This window comes from Sprattus sprattus (assembly GCF_963457725.1).
Source record: "Sprattus sprattus genome assembly, chromosome: 8".
NCBI lineage: Eukaryota > Metazoa > Chordata > Actinopteri > Clupeiformes > Clupeidae > Sprattus > Sprattus sprattus.
Window position 1 is genome coordinate 7,119,669 of NC_137927.1, and position 1,731 is coordinate 7,121,399.

Consider the following 1,731-nt stretch of genomic DNA (forward strand, 5'->3'; position numbering starts at 1 on the left):
GGTGTGTGTGTGTGTGTGTGTGAGTATGCAATCTCTTTTTATGGGAGTGTAAGAGTGTGTGTGTGTGTGAAACCTCTATAGGTGTGTGTGTGTGTGAGTCTGTGTTTGTGTTTGTGTGTGTGTGTGTGAAACCTCTATGGGTGCGTATGTGTAAGTAGGAAGACTTCCATGTATTTTCAGTGTTAGCGTTAGCTTTAGCATTCTTTACGACCAGTGAGTCCACGAGAGTCACACCTAAAAAATGTTTCCCAGACAACAGTCCTGCCCCACTATTTGATTGATTAGGGCGCTGGCCAATGGGAGGAGTCTGTGCTCCGCTGACACACCTCCAGTCGATGGGGTTGTTCCGTGGAATAGAACAGTGCTCCAGTTCCTTAGTAGGCTTCTTCCGCCAGGGTTCGTGAGGGATCTGTGGGATGATGTTCTATGCCCTGTTCTCCTCCAACTAGTTGCCTTGGTAACAGTCTGACCTTTGACCCTCCACACAAACCCACGATACAAACAAACCAACATAAAGAAATAAAACAGGTAAAGTTGAGTGCCAGTGAGTTCAGGAGCGAAACCTTCCTCTTCTCACCTTGGTGAGGCGCTTCCTTACCGTGATTGGATAGACGTTGCATTAGAAAACGAGTGTTAGACAACAAACGAGCGGGGAGACGCAAGTGGTTCTCTGCTGCCCAGCGCATACATCCCACCCCCCGGCAGGGGCGGCGACGCCAAACACACATCGCCACAGAAACAGAGCTGTGGTGAAAACCTCCAACCCGGTGTAGGAGTGATTTTACTGGTCAGTACTGCAGATCTCCACTAGGTGGCGCCAGACTGGTTTAGTCTTATAAAAAGGACATCACTACGAAACTGCATCGTTGAAGGGGATGTGCAGCGCTCCAGTATAAAGTGCTTCATTATGCTGTTATTTGTTTTGTTTTTGTTTGTTTCCAGTCTCTTATTAAAATATCGTTTTCCCTGGAGTGAAACCATAGTAAACATGTTACACGTAAAAATAATCATTTGGAATGTCTTTAAAAAGGTCTTCAGGAGACAGCGGTCAAGCTGAGGAGGGCCCAGGTGCCTGCAAGACAAATACAGACGTGACATCAGAACACACACCCACACACACACACAAACACACAGACCTATAAGTCCTTATAGGTGCTTCTGTCTTCTACGCGGCCATCTTGGTGAGTGTGCAATGCTTTGGGTTGGGTTAAGCGGACAGGGACAGGGACCACCACTAGAATGTCATTTTCAAAAGACAAAAGCACACTTAGTCTCTCTCTACACACTACAAGGCACCTTTACTCCTACACTACTGTGCAGCTATTTCTACTACCACCCACAGCATCAGTAGTTGTGTGTGTGTGTGTGTGGGTGAGTATGTGTCTGGATGAGCGTGTGTGAGTATGTGTCTGTTGGGGAGTGTGTGTCTGACTATGTGAATGTTTGTGTGTGCATGAATGCCTGTGTGTATACAGGTGTCTGCACAGGAGCATAATCGTGTGCTTGTGTATGTGTGTGTGTGGGACTGAGAGTGTGTGTGGGTCTGAGAGTGTGTGTGTGTCTGATAGCCACTAGTCTACACAAACTCACCTGATCTCGGCCAAAGACCCTCCCTAGTCTTAGCAAGGCAAGAATCTTCTCTTGTCTCCTGCTGTTTCCTCGCTCTCTCTTCTCCTGTCTCTCTGTCCATTTCTTTCTTCCCTCCCTTCAGAAAGTATCACCCCAATCCAC

At 47.4% G+C, this 1,731-nt stretch overlaps 1 protein-coding gene across 1 annotated transcript in view; it reads right to left on the minus strand.

Annotated features, from left to right (window-relative positions):
• Positions 1-809: 809 nt before the first annotated feature.
• Positions 810-1,731, minus strand: part of slc44a1b (solute carrier family 44 member 1b) — a gene marked incomplete at its 5' end in the record, with an annotated part of 17,350 nt that continues 16,428 nt past the window's right edge. The window contains one exon of the mRNA XM_080843392.1: positions 810-1,072. Coding sequence (XP_080699518.1) covers positions 1,049-1,072 — 24 coding nt within the window. The 3' untranslated portion in view covers positions 810-1,048. The remainder of the gene's footprint in view (positions 1,073-1,731) is intronic.